The sequence below is a fragment of the Theropithecus gelada genome, chromosome 7b (genome assembly GCF_003255815.1).
Source record: "Theropithecus gelada isolate Dixy chromosome 7b, Tgel_1.0, whole genome shotgun sequence".
NCBI classification, from domain to species: domain Eukaryota; kingdom Metazoa; phylum Chordata; class Mammalia; order Primates; family Cercopithecidae; genus Theropithecus; species Theropithecus gelada.
This window is the reverse complement of record NC_037675.1, coordinates 38,689,210-38,705,507: the sequence shown is the minus strand read 5'-3', so window position 1 is coordinate 38,705,507 and position 16,298 is coordinate 38,689,210. Positions and strand designations below refer to the sequence as shown.

Genomic DNA, 16,298 nt, shown 5'->3' with positions numbered 1-16,298 from the left:
CGCTGTGTCACCCAGGCTGGAGTGCAGTGGCGCGATCTCGGCTCACTGCAAGCTCCGCCTCTCAGGTTCACGCCATTCTCCTGCCTCAGCCTCCGAGTAGCTGGGACTACAGGCGCCCGCCACCACGCCCGGCTAGTTTTTTGTATTTTTAGTAGAGACGGGGTTTCACCATGTTAGCCAGGATGGTCTCGATCTCCTGACCTCGTGATCCACCCGCCTCGGCCTCCAAAGGTAAACAAAATAAAGACATATTCAGATAAAACAAAAAATCTAAGAGAATTACTCACCAGCCAATAGAAATTACAAGAAATGCTAAAGAATGGTCTTCAGGCAGAAGAGAAATGATACCAGAAGGAAATTTAAATCTTTAAAAATGAATGAAGATGAGAAATGTGTCAAAAGTCTGAGTAAGTACATGAAGCTATTTTTTTTCTCTTAAGTTTAAAAATAATGTATAAAAAGTATAATATTGTGTTGTGGAATGTTTATGTAAGTAGGTGCAGTACATATGACAAGAACCAAAAAGACTGGGATAGGCGTGGGCAAAAGAACTATATGGTTGTACAGTTTCTGCATTTTATGTGAACTAGTTCAATATTAACTCTAAGTAGACTGTTTTTTTTTTTTTTTTTTTTTTTTTTAAGGCCGAGTCTCACTCTGTCACCCAGGCTGGAGTGCAGTGGCCGGATCTCAGCTCACTGCAAGCTCTGCCTCCTGGGTTCCCGCCATTCTCCTGCCTCAGCCTCCCGAGTAGCTGGGACTACAGGCGCCCGCCACCTCGCCCGGCTAGTTTTTTTTTTTTTTTTGTATTTTTTAGTAGAGACGGGGTTTCATTGTATTAGCCAGGATGGTCTCGATCTCCTGACCTCGTGATCCGCCCGTCTCAGCCTCCCAAAGTGAACTCTAAGTAGACTTTGAAATGTTAAGGATGTGTATTGTAATTACTAGAGAAACCATTTTTAAAGTAACGCAAAGAAGTGCAACTAAAAAGCCAACAGGTAAGTAAATTGAAAACAAAAGATATTATTAAATCATAGAATATATTTTAGACTGAATAATAATGAAAACACAACATATCAGAATGTGTGGGGTGTAGCTGAAGCAGTGTTTAGAAGGAAACTTATACCCTATATGATGAAATCGAAAAGAAGAAAGGTCTAAAATCAATAACCTAAAGTTCCACATTAAGAATCTAGGAAAAGAAGAATAACGTATACTCAAAGTAATGGAACGAAATAATAAATATAAGGATATAAATCAATCACATGGAAAACAGAAAAAGAATTGAGAAAATTAACTAAGTCAAGAGTTGGTTCTTCTAAAATTTCAACAAAATTTAAAAACCCATCTGACTAGACTGTTTAAGAGAACAAAAATCACCAATATCAGGAATGAAAGAGAGTATTTCACTACAGAACCTAAAGATACTAAAGGACAATTTTAAAAATGTGATAAACAACACTACACCAACAACATCTACCAATTTAGACGAAATGGGCAATTCTGAAAATTACAACTTAACAAAATTAACACAAGAAACAGGAAATCTGAACAGCTCTATATTTTTTAAAAATTTTATCTGTTATCAAAAAATCTTACCACAAGGACAATTCCAGCCCTGGATGGTTCTCTCAAATATTCAAGAAAGAAATAACACCCATCTTACATACATTTATTTCAGCAAATAGAGGAGGAAGGAAAATTTATTTTATGATACATGCATAACCATAATCCTAAACCTGACAAAGGCTTTTTTGAAAGAAAGAACATTACATACTAATATTCCTTATGAGCATATATGCAAAAATCATTAACAAAATATTAGCAAATCAAATCCAAAAATATATTTTTGAAAAGGATAATACATTTTGACCAAATAGATTTATCCAAGGGTTGAAAAATTGATTTAAGTATCTTGATTTATTATATTTATTTGAAAATCAATATAATTCACTATATTAACAGAGTACATGAAAACAATATGATTATTTTGGTAGTGAAAAAAATATTTGAAATAATTCAACAACCATTCAGGATAAAAATAAATTAGTAGCTTTAGGCAAACTATGAATCACAGGGAATGTCCTCAATCTAATTAAGAAAATCTACAAAAACTTTACAGCTAACATTATATTTATGCTTTCCTCCTAAAGTTGGAAACAAGGAAAAAATATCTCACTCTTTTCATGCATATCCAACATCATACTGAAGGTCTTAGCCATTGCAATATGGCAAGATAAAGAAATAAAAGTAATAAAGATTGAAAAGGAAAAGGTTAAAGTGCCCCTATTTGCAGATGACATAATTTTTAGGGTAAAAGTCCTGAGAAATCTACAAAAATCTATATGTCCTAATGAGTGAAAATATAAAGGTTGCACAATACACAGTTAGCAACATACAAAATCAGTTCCATGTTTATATAGTAGCAGCAAACAACTGGAAAATATTTTTTAAATTCCACTTACACTAGTGCCTCCACAAAACATAACATTTAGGAATTAATGTAACAAAAAATGTCCAAAATCTCTACACTGAAAATTACAAAACATTATTTACAGAAATTAAAGATCTACATAAATGAAGACATACCAGGTCCATAGATTGGAAGACTCAATATTCTTAAAATCACAATTCTCCCAAATAGATCTATAAAGTCAATGCAATCCCAATAAAAAATACAGCAGGTTTTTAAATAGAAATTACTAGCTGAATCTAAAATGTATACACAAATTCAAATGACTTAAAATCAATGTGATTTTTAAAAAGAAAAGGCTGGAGGACTTGCACTATCCAATTTCAAAACCTACTACAGTAAGCTACAGTAATCAAGGAAAAGGTCATGACAAATCATTATGCCAAGTAAGGAAGCCAGACACAAATGGGCATATACTGTATGCTTTCTTGCATATAAAATTCTAGAAAATACAACCTATTCTATAGTGTCACACAGCAGATATGTGACTGGTTGCAGGGTGTGGGCTAAAAGCAGGGATGAAGAGCAAAGAGGGCAGAAGAATGAAAAGGTTCAGTTATATTGATTGCAGGAAATGTTTCAAAGGTGTATGCATCTGTCAAAACTCATCAAATTGTATGCCTGTACCTTGTATATTGTACAATTGTTCATTTGTGCAGTTTACTGAATATAAATTATGCCTCTATAAAGTTGTAGATATGAAAAAAGCAATTTGTTCAACTTTGAGATTTGCATGTTAAAAACAAAAAACAAAAAAAACAAAAAAAAATTATTGATCTCCTTTAAATTTCTGCAACAGTAGTTTGCAATAGTTCCATTGTGGATCTGTGGGCTTCAATGCCAACAATCCTGGCATTAAGCCCACAGTGTCTCACCGTCCATCAAGGAGCTAGAGCCAGGCTCAGGCAACTGCTCTCTATTCTGAAACTGCACACATTGACCCTAGTGAGAGCAGTCACCTAATGGTGGCTAAGCTTTACTCAAAACAAGCTGCCCTGTAAAGGAACAGCAGGGGTCAGGTAGATGGAAATTAAAGTACCTCCACTGTGACCTTTCACCTCCCGAAGTCTCTTTGAATCCCCCTCTTTCTCCTTCCTAGCCTCTTTTTCTCCTGTCCCCACAGCCCGGTCTGGCGTCGTACACCTACCTCTCCCTTCCACCAGGTTCTCAATCCTCCCAGCTCCTCTTCAACCCGTGCTCATTCTCCCACGAAAGGCAGCCCAAACTCCAGCCCCAGTGCCCCAGCCCCTTCTACCCTGATTTCTGCCGGGGTGAACCTGCCTCAACGAATTAGCCACGCGAAACAGAGTGGACAACCACTCCGCCCAAACAACGCACCTCTCCTTCGCAAAGCGCCCGCACGAAGTCACCGCGCCCCAGGCCGCGTCCTCCTCTCACCCGGCCTCGATGGCGCCTCCGCTCCCATTCAGGTGGCAGTGAGATTGGCCCCGCCGCTCGGCCAGTGTGCAACAGGCCCTTCCGGTGCCGAGGGGCCGGGTGGGCTCGACTGGCTGGGTGGGCTCGACTGGCTCCACGGAAGAAAGGACGCGTTCCGTCGCCCAGCAACTAGCCGCGCGCCCTCCCCGGCCCCGCCTCTCCCGCGCCTCAGCCCTGTAGGAGCCTCCAGCACCGTGGCGCCTGCCTCAAGTGCACCCGCCTTGCGGGACCCGCTCCAGAGCAACCTCGGACTTGGACCCCAAACCCAGGCCTCACTTCTCCGGGCGCTAAAAGACACTGCTCCGGAAGAGCCTCCTGGACTAAAGCCGCCTGGATTGGCAGCTTTTACGGAACTTAACCAACTGCTTACTTAACACTCTTGCTCTTTCTACGTTTAAAAGAATAATACTGGACCCCGAGACTTAAACCTTCAGCTTTGGGGAGCAACACAGATGAATGTCTCACAAACATAATGTTGAGCGAAGAAGCCGGACACCGAGGGGTACATACTGTATGATTTCATCACACAAAGTTCAAAAACTGTGGTGCTTATGAACGTAGGCTCAGCTGGTATATTACAAATAAACAGAAGAAAGTAATAACCATAGAAGTCCAGAGAGTAGCCATCTTGGGAGTGGGACGGTGATGGTGAGTGGGCAGGCAGTACCAGGGCAGTTGGGATGCTAGCAACATTCTACTTTTAACCTTGGTGATGGCTTCTCAGATTTTCTCTTTGTGATAAACCATTGTTTTCTATTGTGTTCATTTTCTTGTGTAATATCTCACCATTTTTTAGCAGCTCAAAAAGAAAAAGAAAAACCAATTAGATAATATAGTGTAGATGAATGTGCTTTGCTCAGTACACTTAGCAGAACCGCACATGTTTATTTTCTGTTCCTCTATACCAACCCTTCTCTCCAAATTCAGGCAACTAAAAAATGATGTGGGAGAATGGCAGATAAAATGTACTGGAGTTTGTTGTCATGAATAGTCAAAATAAGAAATAAACGTTCTAGAGATCCTCCGTAAGATCTGTCCTGGAAGAGGGCAACGTGTTTCCCAGAAGTCCAAGATGAAAGTCTTGTGCTGCACAGTTCCCTAGAGAGGGGCCTCTGAACAGCCTTGCTTTGGAGACTGATGCATCCTCAGGCCTCCAGAAGGAAGCTCCTGCTCTAGAGACAGACAAAGCCAGGGTGGGACACACAGCTTTACCATGTGGGCCAGTTGCTTTTCCTCTCTGGGTTTCTGCATGTTCGTCTATAAAATGGAGATCATAATCCAACCTCTAAGGTCTGTTATTTCACTCCCTAACACAATATGTTCAAAAATGGTGGCTGAATGCTGTCAAGATGAGAAGCATTCTACAGAAGAAGATCTGCCAACCCTGCGATGTTACTGCATTTACATCACATCTCACTGCCCTGTGAGCACTCTGCATGGGCAGCCCCTTCAGGCCAGGAGTAAATTACTTTTCCCTCCTAATCAAAATAATAAGCAAGCAGCCAAAGTGCTTGTGAAATGACTAATTGTTCATGGTACTATCGCGAAAGATGCACAAAAATAATATACATGCCATGTTCCTAAACTGAAAAAATATTCAAATTAATATAACCTTGAAATATGTCTATCATATAGTCAGGAAACAATTTAAATGACAAATAAATATTGTTCATTAATACTTTATGTAATCAAAAAACAGTAACTAAGGACACAGGTATCCATGTCATAGGATAATACAATCCATGAGCTAGGTAGTATTATCATCTTCATTGTACAGATAAGAGATTATACAAAGAGATTAAGGAATTCGCCTGAGGTCCCCTAGCTAGTAATCCTGTGCTAGGAATCTCTGTTCTAGGTCTAGTTGATTGATTGATTGATTGAGACAGGGTCTCACTCTGTCACCCAGGCTGGTGGGCAGTGGGGCAAACACGGCTCACTGCCGCCTTCCCAGGCTCAAGCAATCCTCCTGCCTCAGTCTCCCAAGTAGCTGGAACTACAGGAGTGTACCAGGATGCCCAGCTAATTTTATATATATTAGAGACAGGGGTCTCTACGCTGCCCAGACCTGAGCTTTTGGGCTCAAGGAATCCTCTCACCTCTGCCTCCCAAAGTGCCTGGTGTTACAGGCAGGAGCCACTGTGCCTGGCAGATCTAGTTTCATTTTAAAAAGGTGAGAGTGGGAGACAGAAGAAGTGGGAGGAGGAGGAGTTAGTTATTGAGTTAAAGGTATTTCAAACTTGTTGATGTTGTAATGACTTCATATGGAAATGTTAACACTTCTAGTACCATCTTAAAGAGAGGGCAATTAGACTCAAAAGAGCAGCATAAAATCATTCAATAGTCATTGAAACACTATGATTTCCTCTAGCTTTTGCCACTTTCCAACCACCACCTACCAGTCCCCTTGCCACCCAGCTTTGAAACCCCCTGTAGTTCACTACAGCATGAATGAAAGTACGGCCAGTGTGACTTTCCAGCTCCCACACCTTTGATGTATCACCACAGAACAAAGTCCAAACACAGTTCTCCAAAGAGAATTTGAGTCTCCTCACAATTAGGGCCCACCTAAAGGTTTATATACTTGGGAAATAAATACTAAAATCATGTCTTTACTTCATATTGTGCACAAAATAAGTTCCAACTGGATGAAAGATTTTGGTTTTGTGCAGATAAGGCTTGTAAGCACTGGTGGCTCACACCTGTAATTCTAGTACTTTGGAAGGCCAAGGCCAGTAAAATCACTTGAGACCAGGAGTTCAAGACCAGCCTGTGCAACATGGTGAAACCCTGTCTCACCTGGCAAAAAAATTAGCCAGGTATGGTGGCATGAACCTATATAGTCATTTACTTGGGAGGCTGGGGTAGGAGGATTGCTTAGGCCCAGGAAGTCGAGGCTGCAGTGAGCCAGGATCTTATCACTGGACTCCACTCTCGGTGCCACAGCAAGATCCTGTCTCAAACAACAACAACAACAAAAACTTGTAAGCACTAAACCATAAAAGGCAGAAACTATAAATAAAAATACCGATTTTTGAAACACCTGCATTATGCATTAAAAAATGAAATTAAAATGCAAATAAAAACCTGGTAAAAATGTTACTACACTTATAGCAGACATGGGACCAGTATTCTGTGGATGCGAAGTAGCCACTCCAAATTTTCAATTGGCTAATGAAGGTGTGAATGGCAGTTCCCAAAAGAAGAAATATTATGGCCAATAGAAATACAAGAATATTCAACTCAACTAATCTCATAAATACAAATTAAAACAATGTTTTGCAGTTTTCATCAATCAAATTACAAAGTTAGTAATAGAGTGTGTGCATGGGAATGAGGAAACAGCATTACTCACAGATTTCTGAGGGCATCCTGCTAGATGTCATATAGCAAAATGTCTCAAAAGGCTTAAATATACCATTCTGAGCAACATAACAAGACTCCACCTCTACAAGAAAATTTTAATAATTAGCTGGGCATGGTGGCACACACCTGTAGTCCTAGCTACTTTGGGGCTGAGGTGGGAGGATTGTTGGAGCCCAGGAGTCCAAGGCTGCAGTGAGCTATGATTGCACCAATGCACTCCAGCCTGGGAAACAGAGCAGGACCCTGTCTCAAAAAAAGAAAAAGAAAAAGAAAGACTAAATACTTGCATGTATTTTAACCCAGAAATTCCACTTTTATGAACTTTTCCTACATAGAAGTATGCAAAATTTTCAAATAATAATATTGGAACATTGTTTTAATCTTTGGAAGGCAGAATCTTGTCTTCAGTTTAGTATCTTTAGTATCTAGCACAATGTTGGCACATAGAATTCTCATTGATGGTTACACCTAAATAATGTCACTGGTTTAGCACTAGTCAAGATTGAGTTGTTGCCAGACACAGACCTGTAAAGGACTGAGCTCTAGACTTAATATTCTAGAGATGAGGAGCCAAAGATGCTGAGGCCTTGGGGAACACACAAGGACATTTCCCATGAGCCCCTAGGTCACTGGACCTAGTTTAGCATCTGCTTCTATTAACACAACTCATCACTAGCAAAAGTCTCAGTCCTTGATTTATAGCAAAGCTCAGTTCACTGAAGGCCAAAAAAACTTGATACTATCAATATTTTATTTTAGCATCAGTTACTTTAACGATTATGTCAAATGCAAATCAGCAAATTAAAATGGCAAATGTAATGCAAATAAACTCAGAGTGTGCTTTCCTGCTAGACCCATAGGCAGACTTTCCTGTAGAAATCAGCCACCACAGAAATCCTGGAGCCTTCATGGCTGTACTCCAAGATGGTGACACGGAAGGAGTAGAGCCTTTTGATGAGTTACAGGATGAGGATGAACTGGAAAGAACTGAAGACACCATACCTCACTTCCACGAATCCTTGTTCCTCTCCTCATCAGTCAAGGCCCCAAGGAAAACAGATGGTACACTCGAAAGGGTTTTCCTGGGGGAAAAAATTTGAAGGTGGGATTAAAGGGAATTAACAAGAGAAAATGAGTCACTCAAGGTCTAGCAATATTAGGAAGGTATTAATACTTTTGATCTGAAGGGGCAAGGGGGGAAAAGGAGGTGTTAACAGAGCCTGGTGAGAGCTGAAGCTGTGGAAGACGAGCTGCTGATGGGACTGTAGAGACAGACACGGGAAGTAAAGGTCAAAACCACAGTGAGGCAGGGAGAAAGCAGGATGCCTAAGTACTCCTACCACTCTACCCTCCTGCCCTTCAGTCCTGCACCGTTGTCCTCCATTGGTCAAACCCATTTGTAAGTCCAAAGGCAAGGAAGACTAAGTAATGTGGTCCATAGAGAACTAGGCAAAGCGGGGAGCTGGAGAGTATAACAGAGAATAACCAGCAGAGTCCCCTACCAAAAGTTGCCTGTACTGCCATTGATCCACAGAAATGAACATATTGAGACAGCTTCCATTGCCTTAGGGTCTTCTCTGGCATTGATTACCTCCAGCCTTCTTCAAGCACCTACTCACCCCACCTTCCCCATGGTAACGTAATTAACATCTGCTAGGCTTCCCTCCAGATCCCAAACTTCAACGGGGTTCTAACATCTAAGCTTATGGAGTTCAGGAATGGACCCCTGGGAAGTCAGCTACCACTCTTCTTTGGAGCACCTTGGAAGTCTGTCACTGGGGAATGACCTCGGGATTCTTAAGGCAGGATAAAAATAGCAAGCACTGAGCAGAAAGAAAAAAAAAAAAAACCTGTGAATAAAACTATCCATTTGAAAAAGAAAAGATACAAATAACAGTAATGAGCCTGGTCCAAAGCAGGTGTACTTGGCCAGGAATTAAGGATTTATTTTTCTTGGAGGTAGTGGCTGATGTTTAGCATTCCATTTACACGTTACATCTCCAAAGGGCTTTGCTTAGATGTTCTCCAGCTATGGTAATACACTAGAGATTTTGCTGAGTTTTAGGTCAGAGCCATTCCTTTTCTGAAGGTAAATATGTAAGACTGTTGTATGTGCTTTGTAGCCTAAACATTGAACTTAGAGAACCAATGCCTGGTTTACACTTAGAAAAACTAACAGCTCTCCCAAGTAAGCTGTAAAAACAGAAGCTGCATTTAGCCAGAGATCACTGCCTGAGACTTCTGTGTATGATCCCACTTCCCCCATACTCACTCACCCACATACCAATCCAAGAAAAATTAATAAGCTTTGAAGATGTGTTGTTTTTCTGTTTTCCAGTGAAGGAAATATTTTATTTTATTCACCTGGATTCTGATTACTGAGTGAAGCAGAATTCAGAAACCTACTGAAGCTGGTATGCAGGACCTTCTTAGCCCCTCCAAACTCTGTCTAAAATTTGTGGGACGTTTCTCATGAAAGAGTCCTGGATCCACAACTGAACTGCAGCCCTTCCAAACTTCATCAGTAGGAGGGTTTAATCAATTTCTGGTAAGCAGACATACCTATATCTGAGCAGACAAATCACTGAAACCCCTCTGTGATTTGGTCTTTTCACAGACTATATTGTCTGTCTTAATTAAACTTTAGCATCCCACTAAGCTTTCTTGCACATGCAAGTTAACATTTAAGTCTTTAATATTTGAAGCATACACCGTAAGCCCAGCATGCTCACTTCATTTCAGATGGACTTCAACTCCCAGGAAAAAAGTTTTAGGGAATTTAAATCAAATAATTTTTGAAGACAGCAACTAAAGCTTCCTTGATGTAATGATGTCTTGAGTTTTCAGGATTTTAGAAAATGTCTAAGTATACTTCTCTAAATGAGTTATAAGTGGTCCTAACTGTCCATGAGAAGGGCAGAGGAGGAAGGAGAAAGTGTCTAAGTGAAATCAAGAGTCTTGCTTTCTCATCTCAGTTCTCCCCAAGTTCAGGTGCTGAGGATGGATTGGCCTCTCAGAAGCCCAGACTTCATTTTCTTCCTTTTCCTCATCTCCCCTCTCCTTCCTGGGTGCCTCCTAAATCCAAACCACAACCCGTGTTTGCCTGAGGTACACATAGCCAGGGTGATGATCGGGGTCTCTGAGAGAGGCATGCCCAGACACCCAATGCCTACAAGTCCAGCTAGTAAATTCAGGCGGGCTCCGACGATACTCTCAGGAGCCCAGGAAAGGCACAGGCAGACTCTTGGAGAGGCATCTTCCCTCTCTCGCCTAGGGGGAGGAACGGACAATGTGTTCTGCTACCCCAGTTGGGTTCAGCAGGACCTAAAGGGTAGGAGGTTCAAGACTTCTCATCTCCTCTCCCCTTGAACCACCTTCCCCCAGAAGGTCCTTAATGTGAGCTTGATGCTGTCTCTGGATCTCCTTCGGATGGTGCTTTTCCTTTGTCATCCATCACTGACTGAGTGAAGAGTGGCTCCGCCAGTCAAAAAATTAGGAAATTCCCAGCAGGGTCCTGGTGGACACTGAGACTCCGCCCCCCGGCGGTCCAGTTCCCATGGGAGAGCTTCCTCCTCCTCCTAGACTGTAGCTTGGAGGAACTGCGACAATGCAGAGAAGGAATGGTGACAACATACAAAAGATCTAGAAGGCGAAGCACAGGAGGCACACCTGGTCAGCAGCACCTGCCACTACATGTCCCAACATCCAGCACCACCCAGGCTCCCAGAATTCTGTGAAGGCTCTTTTTGTTACCACTTATTGCATACTCAATCTACACTCAACTGGTATGAGGTGGGTACTCCCACGCCCATTTTACAGTTGGGAAAACTGAGGCTCAGGGAGAGCTAGTCCCCTGCAGTATCTGGATTGGAATCTAGGTCTGATTCCAAGCTGGAATTGCATTGAACATGTCCAACTGCACTGTCCATTGCAAGGAATACGCCCCAATGGAGTTTGTCTAATGAGAAAAAGTCTCAGAGATCTTCAACCTCAGAAACAAGTGGCCTGAGCCTGCCAGCCCTAGGGAGAGGAGTGTGCAGAGTGCTGAGCCTTCACCTCCCTGAGGAGGCTTTGCCTGGGCTTGGAAATTGGGAGGACAGGTTGGTCTCTCTCTTCTGCTGCTGCTGTCTTTGGAGAGGACAGGCAGTGAAAAAGAGGAAAGCTTTTGCCCTAAATTTACCATAAAACATACACCACAAACCTGGATATTCAGCAAAAAGGAAGGAAATGTTTCGGTATCAATTATCCCAGAGCCTTCCTCCCCTCCGGGAAAGTCGCTTCACCACTTCTGGAGCTGAGCCACCCACCACCACAATCACCATAGCGGTTTCCTTCTTAGGTTCACACAGGTTCCTCATTTCTCTGGGTGAGGTCTTCAGGGCTGACTCTCATGTCAGCCACTACTCCAGACTTTGTTCCTACAACTGACGATTGCCAGAACCCGGCATCGGGTCCAAGCTCCTCACTTGGGAAAAGAGGAAACGGCGGCATAGAGGGCCTGGCTGGGTTCCCTAACATATTAGAAGTTGGCAGCACTGCTGCCAATGTCAGAACCATGCTGCGCCACCCTAATCTTAACACCGGGTCCGCATCTCCACACAGCTTCTGTAGTCTTCACTTCCTCTCTCTCTCTGTCATCTCTTGGGATGGTGGTTTATTCCCATCCAGCACCTGCAGGAATTTGTGAAGCTCCTGCTCCAGTGTAAACTGACCTTTAACCCCAGCACCGGGATTTATTTATTGAAACCACTTTTCTTGGCCGGGGTGTAGGGGGAGGGTCATGAGGAGGTCAGTGGAGACCAGCAATTCACAATGGAAGGTATTTTGGCGGGAGGCGGCCAGTGGCGCGAGAAGAGTGGGATCCACGCCACCAACTGCATCCTCGAAAGCATTTGAAAGAAAACAAATCTACACCAGATCTGCTAAAACTCGAAACCTGAGTCTCTAAGGTGGGTGAGGCTTGATCCAAGTTCCGACCACCTCTCCCTGACCGAGGTGACAGAGGTCTGGGTAAGCTGTAGCTTGGAGAAGAGGACCTGAAAGCAGGAAGTTTGGGGTGCAGATCCTCCGCCGCATCGGAGCCACGGCTGAACCCCACATCCACCCTGTGGGAGAGTGGGGGTGGGAGGAACATCGAGGACACCAGATGCGTCCGGAGGACCGCACAGCCTTGTGGCTTCTCGAGTGATAGCAGCCCAGAAGAGGAGGCAGGCATGTTTACTCTTGTAAGGTCTCTCCCAACTCCTGCATTTTATTTCGGGGCAATTAAAATTTAAGGATGAAAAAATGACAGAAGGGGTCTCCAGTTATTACATTTCCACAACACTGCAGATTCTGAGATTGGTGATCCTTTAAGGAAATCGTTACATTACACATGGAAAGTGTGTAGAATAAAATACTTTGTATCTTAGGTAGAATAAAACACTCTATATCTTATGATACAAGACAGAGAGGCAATTAAGGTCAATGCCTGGTAGTTTCAAGTGCGCTGTCTCCGCCGCGGCCAGCTAAGAGGCAGGCACCGAGGAAGATCACCTCTGTGACGCTCGGTGCGAAAACCCGCCCCGCAGGCGAGCAGAGCCCCAGGCGCCCCCCACAGCGGGGGCCGGAACGAACACTCAGCGCGCTCTAAGCCGGGCGCGCAGGCTCGGACTAATAAAGAGCTCTAGTGCAAGGCTTTTCCTTCTCACAACGTGGGCTCGGCTTTATTTGTTTGCCAATTTAAACATATTATTTAAACACCAATGTTTCCTTTCCAGCTCCTGGTGAAAAGTGTTGCCTGACGGAAAATTCATGGGGTTCTTCAACTTCTAGTCAGTATCTGCTATTGACAGGTGTGGCTGTTGCATTTTCACAGCGAGGAAAAGTGAAATATTTGACTTTGGGTTACACGATGACTGTCCTATATGGGCAAAGCGAGCAACTGATTCCGCCCATGTCCAGGTGCCCAGGAAAGGGAGCATTTATTTGTTATGCCACCCGATAATACTGGTTAAAATGAGGCGTGGTTGACAGGGGAAGAGCCAGACCCAACGGGTTTGGAAGCTCATTGTTCTCAGATGTCTGAGACCCTGTCGGCTGTGCCAGAGCATCTTTCCCATCCAATTCTTCACTCAGTCCATCGGCCCATTCATTCCACAAAACCTTTGTTTTCCTAGTGCACCTGAATCAAGTCCCTCAGATCCTCTCACTTGGGGACTTTGGATGTGGTGGATATGGTGTCTAGACTCATGAATTCTTCCCTGACTGAAGCTAACCTGGCCAGTCTCAGGGATGGGCTAGTCAGTTGACTGACTCAACAAATCTTCATTGAAAGTCTACTATGCTACAGGCTTTGCTCTGGCAGCAGGAACCACAGCAGTGCCTGCCCTCAAGGAGCTACTAGACCAGTAAGAGAGAGAAAAAATGAAAAAGAAACAAATAGAATTTGCTGTCGGTGTGTGATAAAAACATAGCAAGGCATCCAGAGCAAGGTGTGAACCTTAGGAGGGCAGGGCTCAGTTGTTTGTGAAAGGCTGAAACGTTTTAACAGGAACTCCAGGAGGTTGCTCTGGACTTCCACCACAGGTAGTGTCCAGTGGTAGCTGCTGCATTTGTTTAGTTTGATCCATGATTCTGGTAGGCATCCAAAATTACAACATTCAGAAAGTAATCAGAGTTCCTGAAAATCTTGCTAGTAACCCAGCAAAAGCAAATGCTGCCAAGGAGGCTGCTTCATAGCGCTTAGTTTAGAAGCAAACTCACTGCAAGGTAAGCTAAGCAGTAGTTTTGCTCTGTGGTCCACAGAACAAGAAAAATCAAAACACTTCACGCAAATGCACAACTCTTAAAACAAAACTTTCCTCTGATGTTAGCTCTTGGAACAGCTGCTGGAAGTCCCAGAAACAGCTCCCCAACAGTGCTCTCCAATCGAATTTTAATTTTAAGTAATGAAGGTAACCTCCCTCTAGGCATGCCAGTAAATTAGTCAAGGAGTCCAAAGCATAATTTCAAAATATGGGGGGAAATCAGAAAACTGATACGATGAAAAACTACCGGCAGAATATATTTTTATTTTCTTTCTAAGTGTAGTATATGACATATGATTTTTTATTAAAGCATCTGTTAAATAGCACTATGTAATTTGAGGGTAATCACATATGAATAGCCAAAGTTCAACCACCAGGGACAACTGAGAGACCGTGGGAAAGCTCCTGGGTGTGTGTGGGGAGGGGCGCGAGTGGATTGGCGGGGGCTGGCTGGCCTAGGACGGAGAAGCTAAACACTGGTCGACCCTTCAGGAAGGATTTAGATTTAAGCTACAGCTTTAAGGCAGGATATGAAATAGTTGACTTTTCCAAGCTCCTCAGCTTCCATCACTGCTCTCCATTAACGCGGGCTTCTGCTGATGGAGAGGAATGGAGGTCCTGACCCACCCTCGCCCAGGTTTCCAGTCTCCCAGCTATTGCACACAGGAGTAGCAGGTGGGGAAACGCCAGGATCTCCAAGCACCCTGCCAAGTCTGTGGCACCCAGTAGGACCTCAGCTGCTCAGGTCCTTTCTGCTCTAACGGATACCTAAGAGGTGTCACGTTTCCCTCTAATTTTCCAACTCTTTGTGTGAAGCGCGCATTGCCAGTCCCTCCCCTAGGACCCTAGTCCTAGAGTTTTTAAAGTAGAGCCGGAAAGCCTGAGGATCCTTTCAGCAGCACAGAGCAGACACCGCGCTCCCCAGGAGGGGCTGGATGAGGAGGGACTGGCTGGGGCTGAGCACGTCCTCCAACAAGCGCTGACCGGTGTGAACAAAACAGTCAGTAACTCGGGGGCCACAGAGATCGGGAGATGCGCGCGGTCGCGGGGACCCAGGCCTTGGAGGGGGCGCCGTATCGGTTCCGGGGCCTCGAAGGAGGTTGGTTTCCGTTTCCACGAGGCCCCAGGGGGCACTTCTTCCTTCCAACGCTGTCGATTGCCCAGCAGGGGAACTTGCCCTTCTCAATCTTTCTCATTTGAATACATGAAAATGCGAGTTGATTTTGGCAAGGCCATGCTCTCTCACGGCCAGAGGGACGGTTTTGTCGCCCGCGGGCGAGGCCGGGTGGGGAGCAGCTCCGGCTCCGACATCCGGCTGCGGGTGAGCTAGGTCCGCGCCCCCGGCAGCTCAGAAACCCGGCGGCGCTCAGGCAGCAGTAGGGGAAAAGACAAACCCAGTAGCTGTTTTTGTTTGCTTCAATAAAATAAGGGAAAGCCCTGGTTATGTTTATGCGTTGCTTTTACACACAAAGACCCACAGACACAAGCACATGCACACACAGCCAGGGTTGAGGCCGGTTACAGGATAGGACTCTGTACAGAACTGCCTGCAAAGGCCAGTCAAGTGGTCCCAGGGCCCCTACCTACTACAGAGTTGTGAATTAATCCCTTAAAGATTTAATGATGGAACGAAGGGAGAGAGGAAGGAAGGTATAAGGAAGAAAAATAAAAAGAAGGCAGCGAAGGAAAGGAGTTCGAACCCTGGCCCCGCCCATGCTTCTCTCTCGCGGGGGACCGCCATCTCGCGGCTCCCTGGCCCCTTCCCCAGCTCGGCGCACACATCCAACTGCGAAGGCCAGGCACACGCAGGTGTGACCCCTTGTGTCCAGCGTCCCAGGCCTTCCTCACTTCTAAGCTAAGCCGGGTCCCAGTTGGGGTCGGCTTTGAACCGCGTTCACGACCACAGGTCTTAGTTTCATTGGATCCGATTCTCCCCTGCAGAAGGAGGACTTAAGCTTCTTATCTGGGTGAGGGGTGGGGGTCCGCGGGGGAACTCGGACCACTCCACACCAAGCATGGCTGGGCTGCTGCGGCCGCCACCTGACAACAACCCCGTCCAGTGAAGGGTAGGCAAGGAAAGGGGACAGGCGAAGGACAGCCACAGAGGGGAACCCTGGATAGACTCGAGTGGGCACCGCAGAGCCCCACCGGCCCAGGCCCTGCTCTCTGCCCACCCTGCGGTCCTGCTAAATGGGAAGGACCCCGTCGCCGCGAGAGGTCGCCGGCTGGGCCCG

The 16,298-nt window shown here is 44.7% G+C and overlaps 1 protein-coding gene across 1 annotated transcript in view; it reads right to left on the bottom strand.

Annotated features, from left to right (window-relative positions):
* The window catches only part of TTC6 (tetratricopeptide repeat domain 6), a 226,017-nt gene that overhangs the window by 206,209 nt on the left and 3,510 nt on the right, over positions 1–16,298 (bottom strand). The window contains exon 2 of the mRNA XM_025392893.1: positions 8,279–8,358. Within this exon, the coding sequence (XP_025248678.1) occupies positions 8,279–8,311 (33 nt within the window). The 5' untranslated portion in view covers positions 8,312–8,358. The remainder of the gene's footprint in view (positions 1–8,278; positions 8,359–16,298) is intronic.